This window comes from Lampetra planeri, chromosome 35 (assembly GCF_965212315.1).
Source record: "Lampetra planeri chromosome 35, kcLamPlan1.2.h2, whole genome shotgun sequence".
Taxonomy (NCBI): Eukaryota; Metazoa; Chordata; class Hyperoartia; order Petromyzontiformes; family Petromyzontidae; genus Lampetra; species Lampetra planeri.
Window position 1 is genome coordinate 4,331,365 of NC_136141.1, and position 14,434 is coordinate 4,345,798.

The 14,434-nt window shown below is 51.9% G+C and overlaps 1 protein-coding gene across 1 annotated transcript; it reads left to right on the forward strand.

Moving 5' to 3' along the window:
• The first annotated feature begins 299 nt into the window (after window positions 1-299).
• Window positions 300-12,300, forward strand: DESI1 (desumoylating isopeptidase 1). The gene is made up of 6 exons (XM_078610998.1): window positions 300-559; window positions 2,567-2,588; window positions 4,208-4,277; window positions 5,328-5,437; window positions 7,270-7,392; window positions 8,646-12,300. The coding sequence occupies exons 1-6, from the start codon at window positions 481-483 to the stop codon at window positions 8,743-8,745; spliced, it is 504 nt and encodes a 167-aa protein (XP_078467124.1). The 5' UTR covers window positions 300-480; the 3' UTR covers window positions 8,746-12,300.
• Window positions 12,301-14,434: the final 2,134 nt, after the last annotated feature.

Genomic DNA, 14,434 nt, shown 5'->3' on the forward strand with positions numbered 1-14,434 from the left:
ATTTGAGGCCGAGTCGACCTAGGGGGAGGCCCAGCAAGACCGGTGAAGATCAACCGTCACCGGGTGTTGGCGGCCGTTAGCGGTGCATGCCGACAATCACACGCACGTGGCGATTTCAACGGCAGATTCGAAGCCGACGCACGCGAACCAACTTTTCCAACGAGCCCGCCTGCCAAGAATGCACCGCACTACGCCTCCCTCAGCGAGTCGTCAACTTGAAGAGTTTCCAATCAACGTAGAGTACCGGCAGCGTTATTCGTGGGGAGTCGGCGGTGCATGTCTATGCTCACACGCACCGCCGTTTGTAGTGACGTCACTCGCGAAGTGTCACGCGGCGTCAGCATTCTGCGGTGGTTCTGTAAACTCTCCGTGTCTGTCGGCGTCTTTAAGAATTTCAAATAAATTGGAGTTATTCGCGGTCAGTTATTTTGGATAAGTATCGCGAAACGTTTGTAAAGGACGACAAAAGTTTCGGCCGTCATGGAGAGCTACGACGTGAAGCTGTACGTCTACGACCTGTCCCGCGGCATGGCCCGTCAGATGAGCCTGCCGCTACTGGGTAAGGCGCGCCCTGACCGGCAGGAATTTCTAGGCAAGGCCGGCGCTCTGATCGGACGGAAGGCCCGCGGAGAAAAATGACGAAATTGGAAAATAAAATGTTACATTTAATATTTGTTTTAATGTTTAAAATCGCAACGTTAACTCGGTCGCTATGACCATGATGAGTGAGGAGTGTGAGTTACCTTCGTGATGATGTTAGCCCTGTGGTGGTGGTGTATGAGTGGTGACTGGCAGTTGCTTATGATTCGTACAGTACAATAACGTTGCCCATGAACTAACATTGCCCATCAACTAACATTTCCCTGAACTAACATTGCCCATGAACTAGCATTTCCCATGAACTAGCATTGCCCATGAGCTAACATTGCCCATCACCTAACATTGCCTATCACCTAACATTGCCCATGAACCAACATTGCCCATGAACTAACATTGCCCATTAACTAACATTGCCCATGAACTAACATTGCCCATGAACTAACATTGACCATTAACTAACATTGCCCATGAACTAACATTGCCCATGAACTAACATTGACCATGAACTAACATTGCTCATGAACTAACATTGCCCATTAACTAACATTGCCCATGAACCAACATTGCCCATGAACTAACATTGCCCATTAACTAACATTGCCCATGAACTAACATTGCCCGTGAACTAACATTGACCATGAACTAACATTGCTCATGAACTAACATTGCTCATGAACTAACATTGCCCATTTAACGTTGCCCATGAACTAGCATTGCCCATCACCTAACATTGCCCATTAACTAACATTGCTCATGAACTAACGCTGCACATTCGCCTTGTGTATCCGCATCTATTTCCATATTAGCACAATAGTCGCCCCACATCTCCTTCATGTTTCTGAAGCGTCATTGTTATTATACTGTACTGTGATGAGTCATAATGTTTTCAGCGTCTCGTGGCGACGCAGTTGCTTTTGCCACTTTCTATTCGTTTCATTGGCGTTGGTTTTGCACGTTTTGGTCATCAAGGTCACTTGCAGTTAGTGCACCTTGCTGGTCTCAGGAGTTCTCACCTGGTTCAACAAATAAACTTGAACTCGACTGTTTGAGGTCAGAACTTTGAGTACTAGGAGAAGACAAAGACGGCAGACACTGAGGGCTCCTGTTCCCCGTGTTAATGGGGGTCAGGGTCCCTTCCCTGTCTTTATAGGGGCCCCTTGTGTTTATTGAGCCCGTTTACGGTGTAAAGGCATTTGGTGTTCATGGGATAGGTGATGGGCATCGGGTCCCCTAGCGCCTTTGAGGGTTCCTGTGTTTATCGGGATAGGTTCCTCTTACCCCAGACTCTGAAGTTACCAAATGCACGCCTTGGTTTTTGGCCCGGGACTGCCCCCACGTGCTTTCAGAAAGGTCCCGGTGCCCCAAAGCATTCGATAAACTCGAAATTTCCACCCCCCCCCCCATCCACCCCCCATTCATAAAATGCCTTTGCCTCGTATCTCGGACTCGCGCTACGAGCAGTAGGCGGGGCTATTGAGCGAGTGGGCGTTGTTATTTTATTGTTTCCCTTCTACGTGACTTTACCGAAAGAACCAAGAATATGAATAAGCCTCCGTCATCAGGTAGGACAGCAAGGCTCTTTGGTTCTTATTATTTCTTGATGTGGCTGTCCCACCTGATGACGGAGGCTAGCGTTGCTTCCGAAACGTCGTGATTTAATTGAGTTATTTTCATTATTATTTTATTATTATTTTTATTTTCACCGACGTGACTTTACCGAAAGAACCAAAGAGTAGTAATGTATGCATTGTCTTTGAAACTGATTGGTCCACACCAGAGACAGCTTTCAAAGAAACAGGTGTTCACATCTTAACACAGCTGTTTTGTTGCCAGAAAAAAAGTGGAAAACCTATTCTCATATTTTGGTACTGGCAAAGGAGGTCCCGTGATGTAGGTGTTTTTTCGTTGTCCCTGTTTGTCTCGCTGCGTCACTGATGCCCCTACTCGTGTTCGCTCCCCTCTCTAGGCAAACAGCTGGAGGGGATTTGGTGAGTTGGTGTCCCACACCTCTACCTCAATGCACCTCGCCATGTTCAGCTTCACCTCCAATTCCACATTATTCTTTATAGCCCAGGACCTGCCTCCTGCCTTCCACCCTCCCCCGCCTCCCAACCCCCCTACAGCTCCAGGCACCGGTGCAGTTGCACTGCCTGCGCACTCGATAACTGCACCACTGGGTTGCTCTTCCGTTTGAACATCTGACTGCGTGAGACTCACCACGCCGCTCCGCACTGAAAATCTGAAACCACCCACGGGTGATACAGCCCGCGCGTGTTGCTGTCCATGCTAAACAAGCTGCAGATATTGGCAGCCTCGGATGAGGTTGCCTTCAGACCCTGTGAGCAGGTGTGTGTGTGTGGAACGGTAGTGTAGCGGTTAGCGCTACGCTGCGCTGCGAACCCGGTGACCCGAGTTCGATTCCTGATCACGGCCAACACCGGTGACGATTATCTGCACCGGCACCTAGGCCTCCCCTAGGTTGACTCAGCCTCAAATGAGTACCAGGTTCGGTGTGTAAACATCGCCACTTGGGAGACAAAGGCGGCCGGTCGTGGTGTTGGCCACCCACCCATTCGTGTGCCGTGCCAGCCTTTATTGGTGCTCGCTAACAGCACTTGCCCCAACAGTCTGTTCAGGCTATACGGGGGATCTTTATCTTTGTAATGATTCAGTGTGTGTATGCGTGTGAGGGAATCTACGTTTGTGGGTCGAGTGGTGTTGTTGTGGATAGCACATTACGCGACAAAGCTAGTTATAAATGATTAATAAAACCAAGTATTTCAACCAATTTGTCCTATTTTGAGTCGGAAATAAAGTGTCCACCTTTTTCTTGATCCGTGAGAAATATTAATGAAATACTGTGGTGGCGGACGGTCTCCCACGGTGAGATGGCGGGACGCTGCAATCAGTTTCACGTACGTGTGCAGCCGATTGGATTATTCAAGAAATAAGCCAAATCATATCCCATATATATATAATTATTAGCACGCTTTCGACATTCTGAATGTCACATTTATTTCGCATGGGCCTGTGAAGAACAACATTTTGTGTTGGCTCGATATCTCGAGCGTAGGGATCGATTACACTGGTCAACACACTTTTTCTGGCATAAGGTTATTCCAACGGTTTTAATGTAATTTTGGGGTGCTGATTCCAAATCTTGCATCAGCCTTTGTCTATCACATCAGGTTTTTGAGATATCAAATATTGCATTTTCAATAAAAACTGCAGAAGAAAAATATTAAATAAATGTGGATATCTACATGAAATGATATTATAAACACACTATCCTAAAAATACAGCACCATATTTTAACACTAAAGCAGTCGCTGACTCGCAACAACTTGTAATCATAAGTGACGGAGTTAATTTCGGGTAAAATCAATGAAAAGGGGGTATGCCGATAGCATAAAAACGAGAAGTGATAGAGCAAATTTGAGATCAGATTTGGAATCAGCACCCTGAAATTATTCTAAAACAGCTGCAAAAGTCCAGGCCAGAATTTTTTTTTTTTTGTTGACCAGTGTTATAATTGGTGAATCGACTCATAAGGACCGTACCATTGTTTGTCATTGCTCCGCGCACTCTGCACATGATGGTGGCACAGGCACACAGCCGTGGTGGTGTTTGGCCAGGAGTATTTCTACGGCGGAGGAGGCATCGAGTGCTGCCAGCCGGTGAGACCACTTACATGCACGTGCGCACCCACCCACACACATAAAGACAAAGATCTCCCGTGTAGCCTCGAACTGACTTGGGGCAAGTGCTGTTAGTGAGCACGTCACACGAAGGGGTGGATGGCAAGTGCCACGCCCGGCCGCCTTTGTCTCTCTAGTGGCGATGTTTAGACACTGTACCAGGTACTCGACCTGGGGAAGGAGGCCCAGGACCGGTTTATATAATCGTCACTGGTGTTGGCCATGAGCGGGAATCGAACTCGTGTCGTGGTGTTCGTAGCGCAGCGCACTTACCGCTGCACTACCGCTCCCTGTGCACATGACGTGACATTGCCCTTCATACACGCGGGCACCCCTCCACCAACGCAGCCCCCCACCAGCAGTGTGCTGGTGTAGCCAGCTGGCAGTGTCACCCATAATCAACTTGGTCTTTCCCCAGCATGGACTGCTCCGAGCTCAGTGGAGCACCAGCACAGCCTTCCACGAGCACACCACTCTGCCACCAGCATGGCCTGCCACCGATGTAGCCCGCCACGAGCATGGGCTGCCACTAGCGTAGCCTGCTACCAGCGTAGCTATCCGCCAGCCGTCCCCCACCACCGGCGTAGCTTTCCGGCAGCGTGGGTTAGCAGCAGCAAGGCTGTCATCCGCAGCGACGGACCGCCACCAGCAAGGTCAACCATCGGCTGTACCCTGCCGCTCATCAGAATCAGAATCTTTGTTTACAATGGAGAAATCCGATGAGCTATAAAGCTCTTTTTGGTAGATGTTCAGTAGGTGCCGATCAAAACGTTACAACAACAAACAATACAAAAGCACGATAGAAGTGCAAAGTATTGAAAAGGTTAATAAATCACTGAAAAAAATCTATACAGATAAAACTAAACTATGATTTATCTTACCAGATAAAGCCCACTTGGGTATTAATTTATTTTTCAGAAGCAACCAGGCCACAAACGATAGCTCGACAAAGTTTCTTATCACGCGTAAATGTACCGCAGCAAAATAATAAAAATAACCACCATAGGCGGCACCACCTCTGCGCCGCAGGGAGGAACGGTGCTCGGATCCCCGGACTCGGTGGAGGAGCTGGGACAGACGCAGGTGACGGAAGACATCTTCCTGGAGTACCTGTCGGGGCTCGGCGAGGACGCGTTCAAGTGAGCGCGACGCCCGACACGATTCCCTTCCCCTCCCCGCACGCGCGGGGGAGCGAGTGCCTCCTCCCGTCGGTCAGCCCCCACAACGCTCGCCGCGAACCACGCAACCGATTTTAACGCCAGCCTCCCCCACGCCCGGCGATTCCGTGAATTGTGTAATGTCGGGGGACCGCACGTCTGGGGCCGCACTAAAGGCCACCACCGGGCACCGCCGGTGGCCCGCGGGACCTTGTGTAGAGAAGTCAGAGGTCGCAACCGGGTACCCGATACCCGTATCCTAACCGATACCCGGCTACCCGTACCCGGCCGGGTACGGGTACCCGTTTGCGACCTTGGTGCGGCCGGGTACGGGTAGGCCGTGAGTCACTGGTGAGTAACCGTTTGTCACTCATTTCCCAACGTCTTGTCTCTTCTCACAATTCAAGTTCCTAGAATCAACCCACCCGCTACTGCAACATGGCTTCATCCCAGAGGTCGCAATCAGGTACCCGATACCCGTACCCTACCCGTACCCGACCGGGTACGGGTAGGGTACAGGTACGGCCGGGTACGGGTGCGGGTACCCATTTGCGACCCTGGTGCGGCCGGGTACGGGTACGGGTAAGGAATCAAAACCCGTTTGCGACCTCTGAGAGAAGTCCCCACGGACGCACTCGGAGACGGAGGTATGTTATGGGCTTTCGCCGAGGGTTTATTAAAGGTGAACAATAACACACACAAGGGTACACAACTCCCAGGGGCTAGGGGTCCTACTCTGAGTCCGGGTCCCTGCCGGCTAGCTCCGGTCTCTCTCTCTCATGTCGGATCGTGGACTCTGCCGACTCCACCGACCGGAAAGAGAAGCAGCTCTACGGCTACCACCGGCTTCTCCCCAGACTCCCTATTCGATCCCCTTTCTCTACCCCTGGTTCCCTCTTCACCCTGCTTACTCTACCCGTTCCCACAGTGACCCCGCTTGCGTCACGGGGTCTCCCTTAAGTACCCTAGGAGACGTGACGTCATCGCACTGAACGGCACACCTGACGTCACGTCCCCATTTTACTCCTCTACAAGTAACGAAGAAGAACGCTGCTCCCGAGCAATGCAAGACCACCCTGGTGGGGGTAGCAGACACCACGCGGCGCTCATAAACACTTCGCAGAAGACATCTCCCGGTCCCACCCTGCAGCAGCGCCATTGTAGACAACATTTAATGACAATTTATTTAAATTTTATTTTACCAGATGAAGGCCCGCTGAGCTATTTAGCTCTTTTTTTTCAGAAGTGACCTGGCCACAAATGGTAGCTCAACGGGGAGTGGCTTATCATCACGTGGTCACTCTCCGCGCGAAATACCGAATCGTCCCCACGCAGCCGGTCGCTGTGCGACTGTCTGGAGAGTGTGTGCCAGTGTGGCGCATCCACCAGCGTCCTGCGTGAGTGTGTGTGGGCGGGTACCAGTGTTTGTCGGCGGGTACCAGTGTTTGTGGGCGGGTACCAGTGTGTGTGGGCGGGTACCAGTGTTTGTCGGCGGGTACCAGTGTTTGTGGGCGGGTACCGGTGTGTGTGGGCGGGTACCAGTGTTTGTGGGCGGGTACCAGTGTTTGTGGGCGGGTACCAGTGTTTGTGGGCGGGTACCAGTGTGTGTGGGCGGGTACCAGTGTGTGTGGGCGGGTACCAGTGTTTGTGGGCGGGTACCAGTGTGTGTGGGCGGGTACCAGTGTGTGTGGGCGGGTACCAGTGTGTGTGGGCGGGTACCAGTGTATGTGGGCGGGTACCAGTGTTTGTGGGCGGGTACCAGTGTTGATGATGTTGTTGTCGCGTTATCTTTGCGCCGTGTGTGTTCCGTGCAGCGGTGAGCGCTACCACCTGTTCAAGCACAACTGCAACACGTTCAGCAACGAGGTGGCACAGTTCCTCACCGGCCGCCCCATCCCTGCGCACATCACGGAGCTCCCCGACGAGGTGCTAGCCACGTGAGTCGCATGGAGCCGCAGTCAAGATGCACCCCTGAGCGGTGGCGGTCTTCGCAGCCGTTAGGACACGCGAAACGATCTGGCCCGTTTTTTTTTATTTAGTCGGTGCTACGGCAGGTGGTGGAGGGTTTTATGACCCGAAATTATTGGTCAAATCAGAATTGGTTTATCAATCGTACTGACCTCTTGCGTGCGGGGTTTGTTTGTCAAGCTAACCGTCCAGAGTCTTGGGATACATTCCTAGACTATTAATATTACTCCAGTCAGCTCTCAGTTATCCTTGGGCGGATTATCCGGGTTTCGGATGAACCGGCGCTCGCCGGTTTGACTGTCGGCCGCTCCTCACTCGTTGAGGGTCGGCGACTCTGTGCCCAGGTGATCGCGAGCTCGTCGGCACGCGAACCGATTACTCTACGAAGCAATCTACACACAGGCGCGTGCTACGTAGGTGAACAATAAACATGCTTCTTCTTGGTTCTTTCGGTAAAGTCACGTAGAATGGAAATAATAAAATAATAAAAATAAAACATAATATTATTTCCATTCTCCGTGACTTTACCGAAAGAACCAAGAAGATGAATCCCTGCGGTCACGAAAGCTTTAAATCGAAAAATAAACATGCTGCCAGAGCCCTATACACTACGTCTAACATTATTTATCCTTTTGTTGTATTGGGACTCCCCCCCCCATCTCCCCCATGTCATCCCAGTTAGTTGAAAGTTAATCGAAGTTGGTTTCATAAGTGAGTATTTTTACTCTCCCATTACTTTACAATTGTGCTGTAGATGTCACGTTGTTGCAAGACGACGAATTGTCGTCTGGAAACTCGCGCAGAAAGCAGCGAATCACTCCGTGTTTAGATGGCGCCCCTCTGCAAGACGTTGCCACGGGACTACTTTTGAGGTCCCTCCGCCTGCCTCTAATCCGTACGAGCGGTGCGGAACCTCCCCACGCTTGCGTATGCACACGCAGTGGTCGTTGGGGTGTTACGCTCTTGGCCAACATCGGTGACGAATGTGACCCGGTCCGAGGCCGTCCCCTAGGTTCATATCGGCCTTTGATGAGTACCCAGTGCAGTGTGCGAAGATCGGCGTACCGGGGAAGACAAAAACGGCCAGGCACAGTTCTGGAGCCGTGCTGGCCTTCATAGCTGCTCGCGAACAGCGCTTGCTACGCAAGAGTCTACGGAGAGGCTAAGTGTGGGGGATCTTTGCATCTGTGTTTACCTTGGTTGTTGTTATGTTGGTGCGCAGCCCATTTGGACAGATGATTCTGCCGCTGCTGGAGGGGATGCAGGTGTCGGCAGCCGGGGGTCGACCGGTGGGGACACGTGGCTCCAGCAATCTGCAGTGACATCATCAGCGTCGTCGTCGTCGTCGTCATCGTCGTTGTCGTCATCATCATTGTGATCCGGTTATAACTACGCATGTAGCCATTCATCGTCCCGTCAATTGGAATCGGTTCTCAGGCCCACAACGCACTCGTGCGCAAGAGAATCGATTGCTGACAATTTATGCAAAATGTGATAGAAACTGTAGGCAATTTTCGTTTCGCGCTAACGGAACGGACGTGACACAGCGTGCGATGCAGACAGGATAGACGAGCCGTCATTTCTGCTGTGTGGACCAGAGGTCATGTGGAGCATGGGTCTCGGAGGTAGCTCTTGTATAGCCGCTTCCACGGGACGTTTTCTAACACTCCGGGAGGCATTCCAATGGATTCTCTGTCTCGTGACACGATGCCGAATGTGCTTTCGGGATAAGATCTTGATCTATTAACGACCACAGCAAAATTAGACGGGACAGATCGTACATTCAAGCGGGGAGTCATTTCAGCTGCGTTTGGCTCAAGTTGGTGGTCCGGAAGATATTGAATTCACCCGGCACACCGCCGCACCAGGTAGACATGTCGCTATGGCCGTGGCTGCTACTAGTCACGTGATGCCCCCACTCCAGTCGAGCAGCGACTTGGAAAAACATATTTGGCGACAGGTTAAGAAGCCGTGCGCGCAGGACAAACGGCACGGACAGGACGGACGAGACAGACATCGCGAAAATGACGGGCGATAGAAACGAGCGGGAGGATAGTTGATAGTTTAATCGATCCGTGACCTTGAATTGTGAGATTATTGAATCGCTAAGGAGGGGTGTGGGAGGGAATACATGCCTAGTCATGAGGATCACAGTCGGCAACGTCATCATCATCATCGTTAGTGGTTGTAGATCACATTACCTTAATTTCCATCCTGACGTCGACAGGTTTTTAAATGTTTATAATTGGTTAATATATACTGTAACATACGCACGCGATAACGAGACGAAACTCCAGTCCTTGCAGTCCGTCCTGGGCCTCGTTGACTCAGCACTGGGGAGACAAAGGTGGCCGGGCGTGGTGCTGGCAACACCACCCCTCCCCCGCTTCTCCCCTCCCCCAACTCACGTGCCATGCCGACCTAAATAGTTGCTCGCTCAGAGCACTTGCCCCAACAGCTCGTGTAATCTACACGGGGGACCTTTGTCTTTACGTGTGCAGCCCACGTAATGTGGAGAGTGCCGATTCACGTGAAGACAAAGCTCTGGTGGGGTGGGAGGTGGGGGCGTTGGCTGGAGCCTGTGTGTTGGTCCGCAAGTACTGGAGCGTGGAATCTCCGCTTCCGAGCGACCGTAGGGCTTTGAACCCGTTGGTGGTATTTAACGATGCGTGCGTCTTGCAATAAGCGAATGAAACGTGTTCCTCGAGTCCCCTTCGCCGTTGGCCGCACGCACGCAGCACGCCGAGTGTCGTGAAGGAAGACCCTCCGTGTGCATAGATTCTTCCAATGTTTATCCCGACGCGCACACGCACGCGTGTATTCTTTGCGAGTGGTTCATTTGGGCGGCGCGCGGCCGTCACGTTCTGGCAGCTTTCTTAGCATCCTGAAGAAGCCTCTTCAGCAAAACGTCGGACTTTATGGTGGGGCACGTCATGAAAACCCAGGAGCACAGCCCCCCGCCCCTGGTCTCCAGCAGCTGGAATTGTTCCCGGCCGTGGCTGAGCTGCGTGAGTGTGCGTGTCATGGCACAGGTGGCCCGAGAGATTTGATTTCGATTTCTTTTTTTACTTTTGTGAACCTAATAGGATTTGTTTTGTTAACGTTACGTTTAAACGTCCTCTCTACATATTATATGCACATATAAAAACGTAACATTGTATTGAAATGTGGCTATTCTACAAAGGAGTATGCTCAGCTAGGCCGCTCGCCCGAAACGTCGAGCGGCAACTTTGTACGCTTCCCCGCTTACCGTTGGCGATTTTATTTTTTGTACAAATTCCATGGAGCCCGTCCCGTGGGATGGCCGGCGCAGCGTGCGCACGCGCGGGTTCCGGCACCGGAGTGCCATGCCCAGGCACCGTGAACCTCTCGTGTGCACGGTGCGTTGAACTTCTTCCGCACAGTACGCAGCCAACGAGCTCATCGGAGGTGCGGCGGGAGGGGGGGAAGGACGGCAAACTAAAGACAAAGAGCAGTTGCAAAGAAATGAGTTTTCAATCGAGATGATTTAAAAGTGCAGAGCTCCCAGCAGCTTCCCAATATCGGAAGAGCGTTCCAGACGGCCGCAGAAGCGCCTCTGAAAGCGCCGCGCGATGCGGCATGCCGTCTTTGTTCGATGACTGTGCGGGTGTTGTATCCCCCTCGTGGTGCGTGGGGTTTCTCTGGGTGCTCTGGCATCCTGCTCATGTTCAGGATAATTCCGAAGGAAACCGTCCAAACATGCACAAAACACAGAATCATTCCTCGATAAATAAAGGGAGCTCACAAGAATAATAATTCGTGCAAAGCAACGATCAGGTCTGCAAGTTCAAATCCTGGTCAAGGCGCGACACGGCCTCTCATCCCCTTAGTCTGGTCCCCGGCATAGTAATGTGGAATTTCCACCTAGATTGATGGAGCGTTGCCATGTTAGACGCGAGTGTTGATTCGTGTTCGTCATTGCCAAGGCCCGGCGGGCCACTGACATGCGCCCCCCCCCCCCCCCAACAATACACAACCAGTGAGAACACCCCCCCATCATTATCATCGTGCTGCTGTCAAACCCCCAATTGTTTCAAATGGTGCGGCGGCCCTCGCACGGATGATGTCTTCTTCTTGGTTCGTTCGGTAAAGTCACGTAGAATGGAAATAATAAAGTAATAAAAATAAAACAATAAAATAATTCTCACGACGTTTCGGCCACAACGCAAGCAGCCGTCCTTGCGTTGTGGCCGAAACGTCGTGAGGATTATTTGATTGTTTTATTTTTAGTATTTTATTTCCATTCTACGTGACTTTACCGAAAGAACCAAGAAGATGAATCCCTGCAGTCACGAAAGCTTTAAATCGAAATGTCTTATCGGCGAAAGCGCCCCCCCCCCCCCCCCCCCTCTGAAAATGAGTTTGGCACGTGTTCGTTGCTGTATGGCAGGGTACGGGGAAGTTTGACCCACGTGCCGGACGCGATCCGAGACTTCCATTTCACACAACTCCCGCCGCCACGTGAGGCCAACCCCTTCTCATCCAGCACCCGCATACGACATTTTACCCACCTTCGTCGCGAGCACCTTCGTCGCGAGCATCTTCGCCGCGAGCATCGGGCACTGGGGGGTAAGGAGCATTTTCAACGTGACAACGCTCGTGTTTCTCGTGGTATAAATTCACCGAGTCGCTTGTCAAGAGCCTCCTTGCACGTACAAAATGTGTTATTATATGGTAACGCCAGGCTGTATGTTCATTTATCATTGCCCGCCAAAGGTAATTTGAAAGTCCCAGTTGATTCCTCGGTAAGGAAAAAGGCTCCCTGCCCCCCATGCCTTATCGGTTTCTGCTGCTGCTGCTGTTCCCGTTGTAGCTGTGACATTTCTCTAATAAACTTGTCGTGGGGATGTACGGTGGTGACGAGCGAAAGAGCCGAGTGTTTGTTCTGCTGCTGGCAGGAGACGGTGACGATCGAGTGTCGGATTGAACTGTCGGGTTTGGGTAAAGGTGTAGCCCGGCGTGGGTCGGAGGGGTGGGGGACAGGATGAGGAGGGGGGAGGCAGAGGTCGCAAACGGGTTGTGATTCCTTACCCGTACCCGGCCGCACCAGGGTCGCAAACGGGTACCCGTACCCGGCCGTACCCTACCCGTACCCGGCCGGGTACGGGTATCGGGTACCTGATTGCGACCTCTGGGATGAAGCCATGTTGCAGCTGCGGGTGGGTTGATTCTAGGAACTTGAATTGTGAGAAGAGACAAGACGTTGGGAAATGAGTGGCAAACGGTTACTCACCAGTGACTCACGACCTACCCGTACCCGGCCGCACCAGGGTCACAAACGGGTAGCCGGGTATCGCGTAGGGTACGGGTATCGGGTACCCGATTGCGACCTCTGGGGGGAGGAAGTGATAATTTGCCCACGACTCGCACAAGCGAGGGCCTCAAAGTGGGCCTCTAAGAACCCCTGAGCTGCCCTGTCTGCGATTGTGCAAACGCCACTGCTGGTGGACGGACCTCCACGAAACGGAGCTCTGTCGAAGCCCCGACAGAGTATTTCTGATCTCTTCCACACTGGGCAGAGCTGTGAGGACCTACACTGTGCCCCACCACACGTGACTTTCCGATCGACTCTTGGTGTCCACATTCACACATTGCTGGGTGGTGGTGGTAGTAGGAGGCTGCTGGGGAGCGGAATGTTGAATTTGAGGCGCACCGTCGTTTCAACTGCCACGCTGGGGATAATCGATCTACACCGATGGTACACTCGGCAGCTTTTAAAATAGGCCACGAAAATCGTGTTTCATTATTGAAACTGTAATATCGTCTCTTCAACACCTGAAAGCGCCCACCTGGGGTGGAGCGGTGGCACAGTGCTTGGGCTATGAACCCAGCCACCTTGCGAGTGGCTGGCCACGGTTCCTGGCCACGTCCTTAACACGACAGTGGTGGCTATGCACGTGGCACTCTGTAATCCTGCACTGCGGAGGCAAGTGAGAGTTGGTGGATCACCACACGGATGATGCGAAACCCCCTTCTCGTGGGCGTCGAGGTGCCGTGCCTTGGCTCGCCAGCATAGGGCGGTACAAGTGGACTAATTGCCATCGGTTTCCATCTGTACGGAGGTGGAGCGTTGGCCCCTCGTGCGCGTGAATTTTCTCCGGGTGTTTCCGGTTTCCTCCCACCAGACTGAACAATGATTGGCTGAAAAGATATGAAAATGAAAAACATGCAGGACCCTCCTGAGATTCTCCACGACTCAGCGTGGCTCTCCTGGATAAATAAAGTAAAATATAAGGGTTGACAAAGGTCTGTAAATTGTAACTATTGTTATTTAGCCACCACCCATGTTTCTCAGAAACCTCGATAAAAACCATTCAGGACGATGTGAGCCATGATAATTACTTCCATCACTGTAATTAAATGTATCCGCAATATGAAATTTATTAACCACTTTTAGTCCCTAATTTGGGTTTCTAAGAGCCTTTTTAATCATTGAGTGTTCAGGCTTTTGTCAAATATGATGTGAAAAAGTCAGATTTTAAAAAATAATGCCAACGATTGTGGGCCCTTTTCCCCGTCACACGGCATACTCCTCACACGAGCATCGCAGCGATGTTCTGCTCAAAGTAACTCCGAGGTGGTTGCTCCATCCGTTCACATACATCCGAGTCCGGAGTGTCAATTCCACATTTCTCTGGCAGGGGCAAGTCTATCAATCATACTCGCGACTGTTTACTTAGAGGACGTCCAGATCAGTTTCAGTTACCAATTGCCATCAATGCCACACAACACACAATCACAAATTCATTACAGGTGTAGTGACATAGAACGGTCACTACTGTGTCGGCCCGTACGAGGGCTGGGGGCCCCAAGGGGGTGCCTGGGGGGTCACGTGGTGGAGGGACCCAGACCTTCCCAGAGGTGGGAGAAGGGAGGCGTGGCCTGGGAAGGGAGGCGTGGCCTGGGAAGGGAGGCGTGGCCTGGGAAGGGAGGCGTGGCCTGGGCAAAGCCGGCCACGCCAGAGCAGATATAAGCGTGGTGTGAACGCAG

What these genes read in the sequence shown, in the direction of transcription:
- DESI1 (XM_078610998.1), top strand. Translation starts at nt 481, where the DNA reads ATGGAGAGCTACGACGTGAAGCTGTACGTCTACGACCTGTCCCGCGGC. An exon ending in GATGAGCCTGCCGCTACTGG is followed by an intron (nt 560 to 2,566) that starts GTAAGGCGCGCC and finishes TCCCCTCTCTAG; the next exon opens with GCAAACAGCTGGAGGGGATT. An exon ending in AAACAGCTGGAGGGGATTTG is followed by an intron (nt 2,589 to 4,207) that starts GTGAGTTGGTGT and finishes ATGGTGGCACAG; the next exon opens with GCACACAGCCGTGGTGGTGT.